Source organism: Myotis davidii, unplaced genomic scaffold, assembly GCF_000327345.1.
Source record: "Myotis davidii unplaced genomic scaffold, ASM32734v1 scaffold1031, whole genome shotgun sequence".
Lineage (NCBI taxonomy): Eukaryota > Metazoa > Chordata > Mammalia > Chiroptera > Vespertilionidae > Myotis > Myotis davidii.
The window spans coordinates 1,643,530-1,658,597 of record NW_006283442.1 but is presented as its reverse complement, the minus strand read 5'-3'; the positions used below and the strand labels follow the sequence as shown (position 1 = coordinate 1,658,597).

Here is a 15,068-nt window from a genome sequence, read left to right as displayed (position 1 = left end):
CAGGGGGCAGCGCCCAAACCCCCTGATCGCCCTGCGGCTCTGTTTCTGACAGGGTCAGGGCCACAACCTCCCTATCCGCCCTGCTCTGTTTGTGACAGGGGAAGGCACCCCAACCCCCTGATCGGCCCTGCTCTGTGCCTGATATGGGGGAGCTCCCCAACCCCCTGATCGCCCTGCGACTCTGTGTGTGACAGGAGGCGGGGCCACAACCTCCCTATCCGCCCTGCTCTGTTCGGGACAGGGGAAGGCGCCCCAACCCCCTGATCAGCCCTGCTCTGTGTCTGATAGGGGGGAGCTCCCCAACTCCCTGATCACCCTTCAGCTCTGTGTGTGACAGGATGTGGCGCCCCAACCCCCTGATCGACCCTGCTCTGTGTGTGACAGGGTAGAGCCATAACCTCCCCATCGGCCCTGCCCTAAGTGTGAGAGTGGCGGCGCCCCAACCCCCTGATCAGCCCTGCTCTGTGGGTGATAGAGGGCGGGGCCCTAACCCCCTGATGGTCCCTGCTCTGTGCGTGACAGGGGGCAGTGCCCCAACCCCCTGATTGGCCCTGCTCTGTGTGTGACAGGGTACAGAGCCAACACCTCCCCATCGACCCTGACTTCGTGTGACAGGGGGCGGTGACCCAACCCCCCAATCAGCCCTAACCTGAGCGTGACTGAGGGTGGCATCACAACCTCCCGATTGCCCTGCTCTGTGTATGACAGGGGGTCGCCCCAACTACAGGGTACAGAGCCGCAACCTCCCCATCGACCCTGACTTCGTGTGACAGGGGGCGGTGACCCAACCCCCCAATCAGCCCTAACCTGAGCGTGACTGAGGGTGGCATCACAACCTCCCGATTGCCCTGCTCTGTGTATGACAGGGGGTGGCGCCCCAACTCGCCAATCGGCCCTGCTCTGAGCCCGATCAGGGGCTGCACCTAGGGATTGGGCCTGCCCTCTGCCACCCGGGAGCAGGCCTAAGAAAGCAGGTCATTATCTCCTGAGGGGTCCCAGACTGCGAGGGCACAGGCCGGGCTGAGGGACCCCCGCTCCCTGCCGAGTGCACAAATTTTTGTGCACCGGGCCTCTAGTCTAATATAAAAATTTAAATTATTTTTATTTGCCATATTTAAAGAGATATAACTTCTTTAATTCTTTAAATGTACATGTGTTTTTCTCCCTTATGCAAAAGTAGATCATAGCTGATAACTGGGCCTGTCATTGGCCCTTAATTCCACATCCCTATATTTTCTTTCATCTTAGTATTTACCATTTTTTAAGTCTACCATCAATAACAATACTTATAAAGGAAGGAGATTCAGTACAGACTTGAAAAAGGATAAAATCCCAGACCTACTCTCTGAAAATGTGACAATCCTCACCTGTATTTGTTCCTCCTAGAGTGAATCCAGTGGTAGCCTTAGATGCAAAGAGCCCAGTTCCAAAACCACCTGAAGGAGCAGATGTAGTTGCTGGAGTCGAGGTGCTTCCAAGAGTTCCAAAATTGAGGCCCACAGAAGGGTTGCTTGTTTATTAAAAAAAAACCAAAAACACAAAATAAGGTCCAGTAGAGCCAACATTGACTTAAGAGAAATGAAATTAACTCTTCAAGGTTAATTTCTTTCATTTAACACTAGAGATCCGGTGCACAAATTCATGCAACAGTGGGGTCCCTCGTCCTGGCCTGCAGGATTGGGCCAAAACTGGCTCTCCAACATCCCCCGAGGGGTCCCAGATTGCAAGAGGGCGCAGGCCAGGCCAACGGACCCCACTGGTGCACAATCAGGGCCGGGGAGGGACATGGGAGGTTGGCCAGCTGGGGAGGAACCACAGGTGGGCTCCAGGGCATGTCTGGCCCATCTCACTCAGTCTCGATTGGCCAGACCCCAGCAGCAAGCTAATCTACCAATCGGAACGTCTTCCCCTGGTGGTCAGTGCACATCATAGCAAGCAGTTGAGCAGCCTTAGCATATCATTAGCATATTACAGTTTGACTGGTTGAACAGATGACTGGATACTTAGCATATTAGGCTTTTAATAAATAGAACTAGAGGCCCAATGCACGAAATTAGTGCACAGGGGGTTGTGGGGGGGGGGGGAGGAGAGTGTGTGTCCCTCAGCCCGGCCTGTGCCCTCTTGTAATCAGGGACCCCTCAGGTAGGGTCCCTTGGCCTGGCCAGCAATCAGGGCCTATCGGGGCTTTCCTTCCCCTGGCTGCCAGCAGCTGGCCCCGCCCCCGCCCCCGCCCCTGCCACTGCTGGCCTGGGCCTCCCTCTGTGGGGCCATCGCTGGCCAGCCCCACATACCCACCACAGCATTACTGGCCGGTGGCCTGGGCCTCCCTCTACGGGATGATCGTGGGGCGATGGTGGGACCCTCCCTCCATCCAATCACATCGCACCCTAATTGGCAGGCCTGGCGCCAGTGCATGTCATAGCGTAGACATCCGGAAGGTTGTCTGGACAGTTGTTCTGCTCTTCAGTTGATTTGCATATTATGCTTTTATTATTATAGCTATCTAACACATCTCCATTGGATACAAAAGGAACTAGTAAGTTTAACCAAATTTAAATATTTTTCAGTTATCTTTAAAAATAAATCCACACATAAAATTAAACTTTAAAAAAATACAGTACCAATCTTCAAGAAAAGCATAATCTAGAGCAGTGATGGCGAACCTTTTGAGCTCGGCGTGTCAGCATTTTGAAAAACCCTAACTCAATTCTGGTGCCATGTCACATACAGAAATTTTTTGATATTTGCAACCATAGTAAAACAAAGATTTATATTTTTGATATTTATTTTATATATTTAAATGCCATTTAACAAAGAAAAATCAACCAAAAAAATGAGTTCGTGTGTCACCTGACACGCGTGTCATAGGTTCGCCATCACTATCCTAGTGGGTGGGGCGTTTTATGAGGTAGCTATAAATGAAAAGATGTCAAAACACTTATTTGGATCATTTTTTTAAAAAATAAATAATGCCCTAGCTGGTTTGCTAAGTGGATAGAGCGTCAGCCTGCGGACTTAAGAGTCCTAGGTTCGATTCTGGTCAAGGACACATACCTGGGTTTCAGGCTCGATCCCATGTTGGGCATGCAGGAGGCAGCTGATCAATGATTCTCTATCATCATTCATGTTTCTATCTCTCCCTTCCTCTCCCTACCTCTCTGCAATCAATAAAAATATATGTAAATAAATAAATACATAAATAAATGACCATAAGGAAATTCCTTGAATGTGGATCATTTTCCTTTTAAACGACTCCTTTACAATTCACATAACTAAACTCATTTGTTCTTCCCCAACATACCCAGAAATGGAAAAGATAATCTAAGTTGTCTTCACCATCTCTCTCTGCTACATTCATTACCATATTTATGAGGTGGGGGTGTAAGGTATCTTGCCAGAAAAAAAGCAGTAAGAATTGGGAGTAGGGGAAGTAGGTGACAGATAAGAATGAACATATCTTGGCAAGAGTAAAATGCAGCCTGGCTAGTTTGACTCAGTGGATAGAGTGTCAGCCTGTGGACTAAAGGGCCCGGGTTCGATTCTGATCAAAGGCACGTCAGGGTTGCAGGCCTGATCCCCAGTAGGGGACATGTAGGAGGCAGCCAATCAATGATTCTCTCTCATCATTGATGTTTCCATCGCTCTCTCCCTCTCCCTTCCTCTCTGAATCAAATAAAAATATATTTTTTAAAAAAAGAGTAAAATGCAAATCAAAATTACCCCAATCAAGATTGTGGCCCTACCTGGTTTGGCTCAGTGGATAGTGTCAGCCTGCGGACTGAATGGTCCCAGTTTCAATTTCAGTCAAAGGCACATGCCCAGGTTGCTAGATCCTCAGCACCAGGCATGAAGGAGGCAGTCTATCAATGATTCTCTCTCATCATTGATGTTTTTCCCTCTCCCTCTCCCTCTTCCTGTCCGAAATCAATGAAATATATATTTTTTTAATTGTATTCATCAGCAGAAATTCTCTTCAGAATTTTTGAAAGAGCAGCCAATAACAAGTGATGTGAACAAAGTTCACAGCTTTTCAACTGTTCTCATCAAGCCTCAGAGGCTCCAATTTGCTATTTATAGGTAAGAGAACAAATTATGAAAGTAGGCGGAAAAAAAAGAAAGAAAACCCAAAAACTTGATCACTCAATAGTATTTCAAAAATTATGCAGGAGAGTTAAGAGATTGTAACAATTATGAAATCCCACTCATCCTACATATGGAATCTTAATTATTTCTCTCCAGGCCCTTCCAAACAGACATTGATTATCATGAAGACTTAATGTCAGTTTTAAAAAGCTTGTAAGCCTGGGAAGTTTCAATTTAAGGGGAAGGCAGTAATGTTATGGCTGGGATCCAGTACCAGTTCCCCATTGTGCTGATATGTAGGTGATACTACTTAATCTTTTTGAGCCTCTACTTTATCTGCAAAGTGGGAATAACAGTACCCTTAGGATTTTTTGTAAAATTAAGAGATCAAGCAGGATGAATTAACTTCACTCAATGCACGTTGTTGCTATTGCTATCATTAGGAACAAGTATAAATTCTACTAAACACATTATACAATGCCAGCAAAGCACTGTGAGGGCTATAGAGAGGGAGGAGCTTAACTAAAGAGGTAGAACCTGAAATGAGTCCTCAACTCTGAATAGGAAAAACAAGAGGACATACACTAATTGTGTCTTAGTTTACCACTGATCTTAAAAATGATAGCAACCTGGGGTGGGGGTGAGGGGTAGGTTGTCAGGGCAGGGCTGCAAGGCCTCACTAACAAAGCACAGATCTTTAAACACTCAAGCTGAGTTTAAAAGAAACATTATTGGCATATTTTAATGATATCAAATTTAAAAATTATTATGCTCCCCTTCCTCACAAATCAGTGATCTTTTTTAAAATATATTTTTATTGATTTCAGAGAGAAAGGGAGAGGGAGAGAGAGATGGAAACATCAATAATGACAGAACCACCGATCAGCTGCCTCATGCCCCTCACTGGGGCTTGAGCCCACTACCCAGCATGTACCCTTGACTGGAATTGAACCTAGGATCCTTCAGTCCCCAGGTCAACACGCTCTTCACTGAGCCAAAACACCTAGGGCCAGTGATCCTTTTCTTTCACTGCTATCTCATAAATATGCAAAAGATGTACAGTGAAAATATGTGTTTTAGATAATTAAAATATTTAAAATTTCTTGATTGAAGACACAATGAAGTGCTTCATAATTAAAGCTGAAAACATTACCAAAGAAAATACATCAAAGTGAAATGGTATTACTTTATCAGAGAAGCAAAACAGAAATGTCTCTGTGGCAGAGAAATTTACTTGAAGATAAACAAAAAGCTACCCCAGACCTGACCCCCACCCAGTATTATCTGCCACTGACTCAACAGGATGTGAGCCAAGTTGACTCCAGCAGATCAGTAATGTGCTTTTAACTTCCCCAGCTTGCCTTAATGTGGACTTAATAACATAATAGCTAACATTTACTGAGCACTTAGCAAATGCAATATGCTACATTTTCTACATGCTTTATCTCATTCAACAACTCTGAGGTAATTATTATATTACTTTTCCAAATGTGGGAACTGAGGCTTGGAGAGGAACTTTCCCAGAGTGATACCAAATCACCAAATGGCAGCAGGAGCAATTAGGCCTCCAAATTAGTATTCCAATGGAGAGATATTAGTCAGTCTCTCCATTTGTTAATTTATCCAAGCCTTTCTAAAACCTGTGTAAATGTAATTTATTGCCAATAGATAATTCACTTACTTGATCATTCAACAGCATTTATTAAAGTCCCAGGCACTGTTATAGGGACTGAGGACTAAGGATGAAATGGTAAATAAGGCTCTGCGCTCTAGAAATTTCCAGTAAGAGAAAGAGATTAATCAATCAATCATTCCTTCAACAAATATATATTGAGCTTCACTGTGTCTAATGGAAAAACAGTATGAAAAGGTCTCCACCCTCATGGAGCATCCATTCTATTGCTTGGATCAGACAATAAATAAGTCAACAAAAATACATAATGAACTGTTACAACTGTGGTAAGTGCTATGGTACAGGGTACTATGAGGATATACACTTCCTATAGGTCAGAAAAAGCCTCTCTGGGGAAGTAAACCTTTTTAATCCCAAAAGATACCTCATAGGCATTAGCTTGGCCTATGAGGTAGTAAGGGAATTCAAAACAGATGAACTACCCTAAAGCGGGAGGGGGTTTGGCCAAGAAACTGAGAAAAGGTCCAAGTTGCTAGTGCAGGGTTTTTGGAACTAAGATCAGGACCCATTGAAATCAATTTAGTAGATAATAAGCATTTTTTTAAAATGAAATGCAACAGAATAGAAAATATCAGTGCATCATATGAAGTGAGGGTATCTTTCTTGAAACTTTCAGTTACTTGTGTTCCTGAACTGGGTGATAATATAAATGCAATTTAATGGGTCTGGACCACTGAATTGGAGCAAACTGAAATGAGGAAAAGATGGGCTCAGGATAAGCCTGTTGAAGAAGTTACAGATTATTTGAGGACCATAGCAAGGTTTATTTTTACTTCATTCCAATGATAGTGAAAAATCATTGAAGGGAGGCATTGTGAATTTTTAAAAAATATCAACCTGGCTACAATGTAGTAAAAAGATTGACATAAAAGTAGATTTTTGAGATTTAATTGAACTAATAAGTAGGAAATGGTGGGCGCAGTTCTCATTTAACAAGGGAAAGGTGACTGCTTGAAAACCAGGTGGGAATCTTAAGTATTTTCATAAGAATGTAAGCTTCAGGAGAGCAGGACTCTTATTTGCCACCTAAAACAGAGCCTACTACACAGGAGTGTGTCCAATAAATATTTGTTCAAGGAATGACAACAGCTTGCAGCACTGAAAATGAAGCGAACAGACGATAATTAAAATTACCAAGCCTTGCTGATTAAGTGTATAGAGAGAGAAGGAGGCATTAAGGAAAACTCCCAGATTTCTGACTTCATGTGTAGCCTGTGGTCCTCCTTCCTTTTTGACTACAATGCTGAAGGTATTTTTGCCTTTTTAATCGACAATATTCTTTAGGCTTCTATGCACACGTCTTGATTTAATAAACTCCATCTTTATCTTTAAAAGATTGAGTTCTAAAGATTAAATCTGTCATTAATAAAATGATTTTAACTATTTTAATTGCCTCTTTGGGGGTTTCTGATAGTAAAATTTTTGTCACCGGTGTAGCAGGTTGCACAGAAATGGATGAATATATTACCTACATTTTGCAATTTAATTGAGACAATGTGAGTCATTAAAACACAGCCTTCTCACTTTTGCATCCTGTTCAAAGTTTGCTATAAGAAAACAAAAACAACAGGACAGCTAGAGTACCAAGAGGCACAAGGACTTGAAAACTCGTTAACCACAAACTCATCAAAGCTCTGTAATATCCTGAACTAAATTCATTATCAGGGAGAAACTTTGGTCCTTAAAGTTTTCTACTGTCTTTTTCTAAAGCCCCACAATAAGCTGTATTTCATTCATTCGTACCACATTCATTCTGTGCCGAAGACGGACAAACTGCTAGGGCCTTGCATCCAGCCAGACCTCGCCAGTGGAACCATGTCCGAACCATCGTAGATTCTGGGGCCTCACAATACAGAAACCATCCCCCCTCCACCCGCCCTCCTCTCAGCCAGGCCGCACGCAGTGCCCGGGCGCGGCGGCGAGCGGGAAGCCCGCGAAGCTGGCGCGGGGCAATGGTTTTTCCCCAGGCCGACCGAGAGAGAAGCCGGCGGGAATACAGATGGGGGGGATTAACCTACGGGAGCTTCGCTGGGAGGACCTGGCCGGGAAGGCGAGGAAGTGCGGTTACCTAGACGCCCCTGTTCCGAAGGAGAAACCGCCGCCTGTGCCAGTCCCGCCGGCGGCTACGGTGGTGGAACCAAGCGTGCCGGTCCCGAAGGAGAACCCCGTAGACATGGCTGCCCCGGCTCGGCGCCTTCAGAACGCGCAAAGGGGTCTAGGGTGCTCCTCTCGCATCAAAGCCGAAGCGGGCCCTGAAGCATTGCTTTTTTTTTTTCCCACACAGCCCGCCGGAAGCGAGGCCGCCGCGCAGGGAACTCTGGGATGAGGTGGGGGCCGGCGTGCCGCGCAAAGCACCCTGGGACTGAGGTTGGGGCCCCGCCTCCTCTCTGGAGGTAGACTCCCCGAGTTCAAACAAAACCACACTGTTTCTCTTTTAGTTCCATTCTGGCAGCCACGCTGACGTTATCTGTATTTCAGCGCTGTTGTATCTCCATTAATGCTTATGTCCTTGCCTACTTCCTAAAAGGATGCGCAGAATCCCAGAGTTGGGAGGGCCCTGTTGATCATTTCTATCCTCGCCCCCCCCCCCGCCCCCTTTACAGGAAAGATGATTTTAATCGTTCGTTGCCTGCCACTCTTTGAAAAACGAGGTGTGTGCCTCCTAACAGTTAGGCAATCAATCAATAACAATTCACTCATCGGTTCAAGGCGGGAGCACCACCTTTGGGCTCCAAGGCATGCGGGGCCCGATGGTGCGGCCACCAAGAAAATCCAGGAGAGCGTCCTTTCGCAGGTGGGGTGGCTGGCCCTATTCGTGGTGCTGAGCAAACAGAACTGGACAGGCCCTCCGAATGGCAGAGGATGTAAAGTCTGTAAATAGTGTCAGCGTTTCCTGCCCGCTGACAGTGCGGGACCTGGGGGCGGAGCGCGGCTTCCCTCCCGGACCGCTGCCTCCCTCCCGGCTTTGCGGCGCTCCGATGCCACTGCTGACACTAGCGGAACTGCAAAAGAAAGGCATTTAAAAAACGACAGAAACAAGTATACGTATAATATAAGGTGAAATTTAGGTGTTCTATGAGCAGCCCTTAAACATAAGAAAAAAAGGGGGTTTAAGGAAGAGATCCCCTCTAGAGAAAGGATCAAGAAAAGCTTCCTGGCGGCGGTGCCTTTTAGGTGCTGCCATCAACACATGGGTCTTTATTTTTCTGTTGGGAATTGTCGCAGTACTCCTCCTGTAAATGCGATTTTTTTTCTTGCAATAAAAATTTATCCATGAGTAACCACCAGATTTGCTCTCCTAAAACAGGATTCTCACCAGACATTGCCTTAGTAAAAAAAAAACTCAGTGGTTCCAGTCTGGCTCTCACAACTCCCCTTAATGCAGCACTTTCTCCTGTGCTGAGCTTGGGCATTGCCACCTGCTATGGACTGAATTGTGTCCCTCCAAAAATTCATTCATTTCAGAGTAGTTTAAATTATGATGCAGTAACTCCAAAAATTCCACAGAGGGGAGCACTGCAGAGATGGCAACTGGAATATTTGATGAACGGCATTACAATCTGCCACATGCCTCTAAATTCACCAAGTTTAAAACTGGACCTCACAGAACCTTTCTCAGATAACTTCTGTTTGTCTTATTAGCAAAAAAGAAAACACTTTACATCTTATGTTCTACAGAAACAAAACTCCAATGAAAGCTATGAAAGCCCAATTTGGTTATTAAATTTTAAAACTTGATAGTAAAATGATAATCACACAATCTTTATGCCTATTTATGTCTAAAACCTATCCAGCCAGAAAACCATGAAGCACTGGAATTTAACCTCCCTTATCTAGGAAGAGTAACACATCTTGTTCCAAATGATGCTCCAAATATTCTTCTTGAACATTATGGAGACTGAACCCTATGGGACCTGAACCCATGTATCAGTTCCGCATGAAATACTTCTTTCCACGATGAAGCAAGTGATTCAGATTCTAAATTCTATGGCAAGCCCCTTTGCTTCCCCCCCTTTTATATTGTGAGAATTCTATTAAGAACTCCCATATTTTGCTGATTTACTGGTTGTATGATGACATTGTTAATGTCATAGTCAACCCGAATGATCTGAAAAGCAATAGCACTGTGAAAAATTTCTAATTTTGATTTTCATTAAAATATCTAACTAAGCTTTCTTCAATGGTATGTCCAGATCAGGATAACCCTTGGAGAGATATCAGTCAAAAGGCTGTAACACATAAAGGAAGTAGGAATCTCACATCTATTTAAAGAGATCTGTAATATGTATGGTCTGATCCTATAAAATAGACAAGAGAAAAGTTACCTTTAGATACTGTATATAACCAGTTGCCTTCTATCTTGAATTTATTCTTGGAAGGAGTCTGTTAACTTTGAAGATTTAGATAGTATCCTTCCTCGTTAAAAATACTATTACATTTTTAAAAGATCCCATGACAAAATTTATAGAGTTAGATCAATAATGAAACTGTGACAAAATGTTAACATTTGGTAACTCTACAAGCAAAGTACAGTGGGGCCTTGACTTAGGAGTTTAATTCGTCCGGAGACCGAGCTCCTTAAGGAGCTCGTTAACTCAAATTACTCTGTCAACTCAATGCAAAAAATCAGCCGAGAGAGAGCTGGTATCTCAAAAAACTCGTTAGTCGGGACACTCTTAACTCAAGGCCCCACTGTATATGGATATTCATTGTTGTACTCTTTCAATTTTTTTGTTGGTTTGAAATATTTCAATAAAACAAGGTTGGGAGAAAAGCCTAAAGCCAAAATAAGTTTCCAACAGATCAGAACAGGAATGATTTGTTTCCTGACAAAGTTTTCACATATAACCCAAGAAATGAGAAAAATGAAAGCACTCTAGGGAGTTTTTCATGAAGGTGAACATATTTAATTTAACATGTGCACTGGCCGGTTAGCTCAGTTGGTTAGAGTGTGGTGCTAATAACATGTGATCATATAAAAAAAATTATGTCCTTCCATTTGGTGAGTGTGGGGGATGGGATGTGAAAAAGTTTTCATGACCTGGTAATGATAGTGAATGAGCATAATAGGAAAAGAAGCTTGTCAATGTCAAAATAAAATTAAGAAGGGAAGCTATCTTGTTGCCACTAATTTTCATTCTTCCCTTTTTCCTTAAAAAAATCTCTATTCTGTTCAAAGTGGCACACTAACTAGATAAACGACTACATATCCAAGCTTCCTTTACAGGTAATTGTGGCTAATTAGATGTAAGTGGGAGACATAAGATGAGTTTTTTTTTAAATATATATATTTTTATTGACTTCAGAGAGGAAAGGAAAGGGAGAGAGAAACATCAATGATGAGAGAGAGTCATCAATTGGCTGCCTCCTGAGGCCCTCTACTAGGAATCAAGCCTGCAACCAGGCATATGCCCTAGCCAGGAATTTAACCTGTGACTTCGTTGTTCTTGGGTTGATGCTCAACCACTGAGCCACACCCAGCTGGGCATATAAGATGAGCCTTTCAATACCTGTCTTTGAGACTAGAACTTGACCATTGTCCTTCTAATGGCATGTTTCAAGACAATTAGATAACAGGTTGTTATTGCTTGTCTTATTGTTATAGTCCAGTTATATTCCATTTAAAGGAGGAGACAGCTGGTGTACATCCCTTTTGCCTTTCTCCTCCTTCTTCCTTCTACTGCCTGGAACTTAGACAACGCTGTCTTAGACTATGAGGAACTTAAGAATAAAGTCATGTGCTAAGGAAGGTGTATCAGAAAAAAATATTATGAACATAGATCTTCGATGATACCATAAAGCCAGAATACCAATCCTGGTCTGCCTACCTTCAGATTTCTTTCAAATGAGAGAAAAATCAACTTCTGTGTTGTTTAGGTCATTGCAGTTGAGTCTCGATAGCTAAATTTAGTATACTATTTTTAATAGGAATTCACACTAAATGGTGCATTTTACATGTGTTACTGAAGAAACATAGGAAATATCCAAGATAAACCAAGGTCCAAAATATCTACAGGACTGGACTATAACAATAAAATGGTCAAGTTGTAGTCAAAAAAAAAAAAAAAAGGAGCCAAAGAGGAAGAATTGATCTACGTTTATTCTTTTAGTCTTTCAAGGAAGGAAGTCACTATACTTGATGAAGGCACATATTGTGACCAGTGGACCAATGTCAACTGCTGTGAAGCAGGAATACAGTCATAAGACTTTTCCATGGCATGAATGACATCTTTCTCAAGCCTGTCTAATTCCCTTTGCCCTGATCAGTTTTCCCATAACTTAATTAGGCCTCTTTTGGTACGAGGAATAGAAATTATTTCAAAGTACTTCAAGTGTGAGTGTGTGTGTGTGTATATATATATATATGTGGGGGGTATAGATGGGAAGACAGAGTTATTGTACAGATACAAAGAAGTTTCAATAAAATCTAGAAAAAGAGGTATAGTAGGCCCTCAAGTATATCAGAAACCAAGATCTAGCTGGTAAGAAATTGACTGAAGAGGATTGCACGTCCTTCAGGGAATTGAGACCTATAGGTCCCAGAGGATGGGGGAAGAGTTAACCAACTGACTCAGTGCCGAAGGGAGAAAGACAGGACCATTCAGGCATCTGCCACACAAAAATCAGTGATGCCAGATTATAATAGGACTAGTCAAGTAAGACCTGATTTTCAGGGAGCAAAAGCAGGAGTTAGAGGCTAGAATGGGGAGAATGTGGAACAAGCTTGTCAAAACAAATTCCCCCCACCTCTGTCCCCACCTCTTTGCCCCCTGTTAGCAAACCTGGGGGGATATTGGGAGAGAGAAGAATATTTGAATTGTATACAAGAACACATTTTTATTTATATTAGACTGAACTAAGTGACTTCTAAAAACTAGATTGTTCTAAAACCCACAAGTGACTAGTACTTTTCTAGGAGCTCAAGCTCCAATGAGGAGAGGTGAAAGGAGAGGTAACAAAGCAGGCTTGAAGGGTAGCTGTGGAGAAAAAGAAAACTGCTGCCTGTGTCACCTCTTAAGAACCCAGGATTCAAGAAAATGGTTGTGCAATATAGAGCATGACCAACCACTCTTTCAACTAATAGAATTATGTTTACTGTTCAATAGCAGGTACAAATGGACAGAAAGACCACACATAGGTTTACTTATCTAAAGGATTCAGAGAGATGATCACACAGTTAGGATACACGGAAAAATGATTAAAATCTTCTTTAACACAATGTGGAGCAAGCTTCTGAACTCTCAAATCCTGAGAGAGCAAGAGTACATTGACCTTCTGGAAGCATAATAATAGGTCTCCCTCCAACCCAGCATGGGGCCAAGACAGTCCTATGTTGCCTAACCTGGATATGTGCACTTTGCTGGGCCAGGGGTACCTCCTCAATTGCAGGGTTACAGAATACATAATATGATCACTTGAGTACATTATACAGTGTACTCAATTAAGAACAAATACTTTGTCCTTCACTCAGCATCCCCAAATGAACACAGCCTGATTCAGATAAACCTATGATCAGTGCTGAAGAGTTAGAATGAGTATCAGCAGGCATTCAGACATCTCTGGGGATACTAGGATGCATTCTGCTTAACACACACATACACAGAACTATTATTTATTGAGAATTTATTGAGGCCAGCCACTATGCCTAGGTATTTCTGTTCAATTATTTCATTTCACCAACACAAATAACTCAAAGGAGGAGATGATAAGTACTACTACTTACAGATAAGAAAACCAACAATTAGAGAAATTAAGTACTAGTAACTTTAATAAACTCACACAGGTAGTAAGTGGCAGAAATAAGATTTAATTTCAGATAGTTTTCATTCCAAAAATAATTCTGATCATAGCCTTCATCTTCTGCAATAATATACCTAAAAATAAAAGTTGAGAAATATAATCAAATGAAATGTTCCTGTTCTTTTAATGATTTATGTATTTGAGAAGCACCCAGATTAGGAAATGTGATTGCTTTTATAATATCCCATTAGCTGGTAAACAGTAAACATAATTCTAAAAGCATTGACATTTAAAGTATAAAATGTTTTCTCACATGACAATCATGGCATTAGACATCTCTTGTGCATTTTATAGGGAAGCTACGTGGATTTAAAAAATTTTTATTGATTGAGAGAGAAACATCGATTTGTTGTTTCATTTATTTATGCATTCATTGTTTGCTTCTTTTACCTGCCCTGACTGGAGATAGAACCCACAACCATGGCGTGTGGGGACAACCAACTGAGTTACAGGGCCAGGGCCCAAGTGTTTTTTGTTTTTTTAAGAGAAAAAGTATTTATTTCCCAATACCCCTAATAGCTTTTTTTTTCTTTATTACGATATTACATATGTGTCCTTAACCCCCTATTGTCCCCACCCCCACCCCTCCCTGGTTTTTTAAACAGTGTAAAAATAAATATTAAATATTAGGAAGAAATGAATGCAGATCTTATGCCTCAAAGCTTTGGAATGTTAAAACAGGGCAAACTAACTTTTTGACTGGGCATAAAACAACGTTGCATCTCAAACAAAAAAAGCAGATATTATTACTACTTGACTGAAGGCTACCAGACTAAAAATTGAAAACATAGTTTAGAATTAGTGTCACTATATTAGCTTATGTGCACCAATAGAAATGCCTTCCTTCCATTAATATAATTGTTTCCTTTTTCTTTCTCATAAATATTCCTTGCCTTTGTCTGCTAATTGTTACACTATTCGGGTTTCTCCCTCAATCAGTGCTTCCTGGATAGCTATTCCTTTTCTGACCTCAAGTAAATATTTGTCGCCTCTCACTTTGGCTTTTTATATTTATGTTATTTCATAGTATGGGGGATTTTGATTGTTTCAAATAAGGCTAAACTAAATATATCTGATTATTTCCTTAGACTGGATTCTTATGAGTAGAATTGCAGCTCCAAGTAAAGAGAAAGCATTGACATCTGGTGCTGTCCACTGTACGGCGATGGACTTCAGGGACACCTTGCCCTCACCCACCAAATTCTCTTTTCGCAGCATGTCCACAGGATCCATTCGTAAGAGAAGAGTCCTCAGGGGCCCCCTCCACAGCCTGCCCTCCTGGTCCTCTGCCAGCTTCCGTCAGGCTGGCGAGCCCTCCACTGGCAGGGGGCACTGTAGCATCTGCCGCGGCCCCAGACGGGGTAGGCGCCGCCCTCCTCCGCCGACGCTCCGTTACACCCGCCCACGCCCCTCGGCCGCGGGTTTGGGGAAGTGTTTCTAGGAGACGGCGCTGGCCGACTGCGCCTGCGCGGCGGGCTCGGCGGGGGCGGGC

At 42.7% G+C, this 15,068-nt stretch overlaps 1 protein-coding gene across 1 annotated transcript in view; it reads right to left on the bottom strand.

The window, feature by feature from the left end:
* NUP58 (nucleoporin 58kDa) overlaps positions 1–8,036 on the bottom strand; it is a 52,969-nt gene extending 44,933 nt beyond the window's left edge. The window contains 2 exon segments of the mRNA XM_006753688.2: positions 1,368–1,510; positions 7,845–8,036. Of these exon segments, the coding sequence (XP_006753751.1) occupies positions 1,368–1,510; positions 7,845–7,951 (250 nt within the window). The 5' untranslated portion in view covers positions 7,952–8,036.
* Between the last annotated feature and the right edge of the window lie 7,032 nt (positions 8,037–15,068).